The sequence below is a fragment of the Porites lutea genome, chromosome 2 (genome assembly GCF_958299795.1).
Source record: "Porites lutea chromosome 2, jaPorLute2.1, whole genome shotgun sequence".
Taxonomy (NCBI): domain Eukaryota; kingdom Metazoa; phylum Cnidaria; class Anthozoa; order Scleractinia; family Poritidae; genus Porites; species Porites lutea.
This window is the reverse complement of record NC_133202.1, coordinates 32,585,485-32,589,673: the sequence shown is the minus strand read 5'-3', so window position 1 is coordinate 32,589,673 and position 4,189 is coordinate 32,585,485. Positions and strand designations below refer to the sequence as shown.

Sequence of the window (4,189 nt, the reverse complement as noted above, 5' to 3'; positions counted from 1 at the left end):
AAAATGTCAACACAATATCTACATATCCGATTATCTTAGAATAGAGCTTTTTCTATAAAAAAAAATAACAATTGAAAACTGTGAGAAGAACGATAAACAAACCTGTAATAAACAAACTCGCCAATGTTTCATCAGTGAACGAGTCACAAAATAGATACCAGTTCCCGGGCGAGAAAAACTGAGCTCATGAGATAGAGGCAAAATGTGCCAGCCATGCAGCCAGTCCAAGATGGCGCCCAAACCGTGAAATCGCATGGCATTCAGAACGCTACCCGCGGGATCCCTCGCGGGACTCGAATAGTAAGCGTTCTCCTTCGTCGAATTCACTGTCACTTATGCTTAAAAATAAAAAAGGCCAGGGTTAAAATTAATCATATCCCGTATGCAGAATTGAATTTAGTCTCCCAAGTGACGAGAAAAAAACGGCTGCGTGAGAGACTTAATTGAATGCTAATGAGATGGAGAAAATTCTCTTTTTTCGCTAATTTGCATTAGAATCACCACGTGTGAGGCCTTGTCCACGCGAATCCGTATATTTTTGAAGCTGAATTTTTCTAAAAGGAAACTTTACCTTGCGTCCACGAAACCACTGAATCTGCTTTTTCAAAAATGCTCTCTAGAGTGGCGAAGGGCGGCCTGTCCACACGATCGTCCCATGTAAGAGAATCCAACACAATCTTGGATTCTGGATTCCACGCCGTGGACTGATCCGGATTCCTGGTATTGGATTCCAGTCTTTGTTAGAAAAACATGGATTCCGGATTTCTTGAGCTGAATTCCCGATTCCAAAGCCTAGGACTCCAGCTTTTACTAGCCCACATTTCGGATTCCACAAGCCAAAATTGTTCGGATTCCGGAATCCCTTGCATGGGGCGAATACGAATCCGGGAAACAAAATATGCCGTTTCAAAAATGTGAAGATTCGTATGGAGAAGGCTTAAAATGCGACGTTTGAACAGGGCCTAAACGAAACAACTGTTGCCTTGAGTCAGGTATCCTGAAAAAGAAACTGAAACAGGGAAATGTTTTCTCTTAAGAGCCTGTTTCTTGGTTTTATAAATTTTATACCGAAAGGTAGTCAACTTTGATAAGTTCACTGTTAAGCAATCATCAATAACACTAGCAATATGTTTGATAACTTTGAATGTACAAGGTCTACGGCCGGCCAGTGCAAACGAGCCAAAAAAGGTAGAAGAGCAGGGAAAAAAGAGCGAGTGAAAGACGGCGGGAAAAGAAAATAAGAGAGCTTATAGGCATCTTTTAAAACTGATCTCAGTTCGCCCACTACCCGCCGACTTACAGAAGTGTCAAAATGTGCGGTGTAGGAGGGTTTTCAAACGCTTATGCCATGTTTGTTTGACTCTGCGCGCGAAGCCACAAAAAAGTGATTGACTTAAGTGATGACGTAAACTGTCAAATTTAACCAATCGTACTGTATATCAGAATGAAGTGTTGAAAACAATGCTTACGGGCCTGACAGTCTACGGGCCTCACTTCCCCGTCTCTCCCCAGCCCCTACTCGCTCAAGGAGTTTGAGGCTTGAGTCAAAGGTGTGCTCGGAGCATATGACTGATTTGCTATAGAAAGACAGAGTCAAGTTAACGGCGAACGGCAAACGTAATTGAGAATTTCTCAAAACAGAAAATGAACAGACAAAACTGTCCAAAACAGTTCTTATGGATAAGACTAGCGTGAAACTACTAATTTTTGAGAAGAAGTAATGAACAGTAAATGAAAAGTAAAGGCAAAACTTGGTCACCTGGAAAAAAATCACGTTTGCCATTTGCTGTAAACCTGACTCTAAATCTCCTCAATATCTGTCGCTAAAAGACCTAGAACAAAATGAAATTTTCCGCGAAAGTAAATCCATTCTACAACAACGGGCCGGCTTCTCTTACGTATTTCATTTGGCGCATGCATACTTGATTTTTACCCTTTTCCGTGTAATTGATCGTGCTCTCTTGTCTTACCTAATTAATTTTCCTTTTTCTTATAACACTTTTTTTTCTTTACATTCTATTTTTACGAATCTACCTAATAATTTTTATTTATTTATTTCAGCCTTTGCTACTTGCGGGTTGTGTTTTAATTTTATTTTGTTACAAGGATTTTGAAATAAAGTTGTTGTCGTTGTCATTGCTTGAGGTCTTCTTGTGCCTCAACGTTTAATTGTGGTCACGTGACCAAAAATTGAAAATGAATAAAATTGGCGAATTGGCGAAAAAGGTTTGTCCAGGAATCGAACTCAGACCCAGGAAGACACAAAACCGACCTGATATATTTTTTTCCTTTCTTATTTATTATCGGCACGTTAGATTAAGTAGCATTTTATTTCTAGTTTGTCCAAGTCTGTTGCAGAGGGGTCTAACAGCCTGAGAGACACTGAAAATTTTGTTCAAGGGCTTTTATACTCCCTGCTTGAACGACTACTGTGTAGAACCGTTTTTCCTGGGTTTTAATCTTTAATTTTTTCTAACCAGCGGTGAACAAGGTCCAGAATAGATTTGGTTTCAAACTAAGAGTCTTTTTGTGACAATGTTTATTGACACTGCTCTCGAGTAAGATTTGTACATTTTTAAACTGCGGTATTTCGAGATATCTATTTCAGTTACATGAATGTAATGAGAAATTCAGTGGCATTTCACAAGGCTTGTAATTCCTTGTCTTATCTGAGAATTCCCTCTGTAGTACAGCACAGGGTTGATACCAGAGCACAGTGTAGCCAGAGTAAAATACAAGGGCTCTGCAAAGGGGCTGAGGTTCGTTCGAAGAATGTTCGACACAACCACTAATATACACACAGGGATAAGAATTATCCCTAGTAGACCAACAACATGGCGAGTGAGGATGGCCAGCCTGCGCTCCAGGGCGTTTCCGCGGTTGTTCCTTTGGGCGCTTCCTTCAGCCAAGTTTGCCACTCCATTGTTGTGCTTGCGAAGCACCAGTAGGGTGAACAGCTGAAGGACGATGATCAGGGAGGAACAAATCACCATGTAGCATGCCTCAAATAGCTCGACCACCTTTCGAGGAAAGAGGACGATTTGTTTCAGGATCACCATTGCCAACGTAATGAGCCACACTCCACAGCAAGCTGTTATAATGTGGCGATTTTTGATGACCACTTTGTACCACATCGGTTTGGAAACAGCCAAATACCGATCTACGCTCATTACGCCAAGAGTTCCCACCGTAGAAAATACACAAAGAAAGAAAGATGTAACCATAATGGGATTATCCCAGTCGCTTTTATTGGCACAAGCTCGGCCAGTAAGGAGCTCTTTGATCCTGAAACTCGCGTACAATGGGATCACCAACCCCGACCACAAGACATCAGTCGTGGTCAAACTGCAGAGACAATAAAACCCTGCACGCAATTGAAGCTTGCCCCTAATAAACATCAGCAGGACAAACCCGTTTGACAGGAAACACCACGTGGCCAAGAGGATAGTTACTGGAGTAAGAGCAAAGTTAGAATAATAGAAGTAGTTGAGCTGCAGTGTCTCCGAGAATCCTTTGAAGAAACATTGTCGCCCTGTTTCTTTTACTTCCTGGTCTTGAAAAACGTTCAGTATGTCATTTTTGGTGATGTTTTCCATCTTCACACTCCTAGAGAATGATGAATAACAACTGCGTTAATTTGATAGCACCTTTATATGTTATTTTTTATGTATAACTGAATTTTTTTCATGTATGCATTGTCTAATGATTTTTCAGTCTTTATATAGCCTGCGAACAGCAGACGCATTTCCGGTCGTCGCTTCTCTCCCTCCGAAAAATAGGAGGGAGAGAAGCGACGACCGGAAATCCGTCCGCTGTTCGCAGGCTAGTCTTTATACTACTACATGAAAAATTTCTTCGATTTGATTGGCTTAGAGCAGTGGTATTTCAGCTTAATTTGAAATACACACATGTGAAAATTACAAACCTTTTGCGGGTAGTAGTAAACAAATAATAGCATGATTTGTACGTGGTATTTGGCATAGATACCACTCGTGATATTTCAAAATTGTCTCAAATTTCACTCACCTAATGGCTCGTGAAAATACATGTAACAATTTTGAAATATCACTCGTGGCATTTATGTCAAATATAACTACAAATAATGCTATTACCTATACAAATAACGCGCGCAGTATGTATATCTAAACGTCAAAACTACTACGTTAGAAATATTTAATGTGAATCACTA

At 40.4% G+C, this 4,189-nt stretch overlaps 1 protein-coding gene across 1 annotated transcript; it reads right to left on the bottom strand.

Annotated features, from left to right (window-relative positions):
* Window positions 1-2,630: 2,630 nt before the first annotated feature.
* On the bottom strand, window positions 2,631-3,596 carry LOC140926075 (cannabinoid receptor 1-like). Its single transcript, XM_073375873.1, has one exon. The coding sequence runs from the start codon at window positions 3,594-3,596 to the stop codon at window positions 2,631-2,633; it is 966 nt and encodes a 321-aa protein (XP_073231974.1).
* Between the last annotated feature and the right edge of the window lie 593 nt (window positions 3,597-4,189).

Coding starts and splice junctions, on each gene's coding strand:
- LOC140926075 (XM_073375873.1), bottom strand. CDS start 3,596: ATGGAAAACATCACCAAAAATGACATACTGAACGTTTTTCAAGACCAG.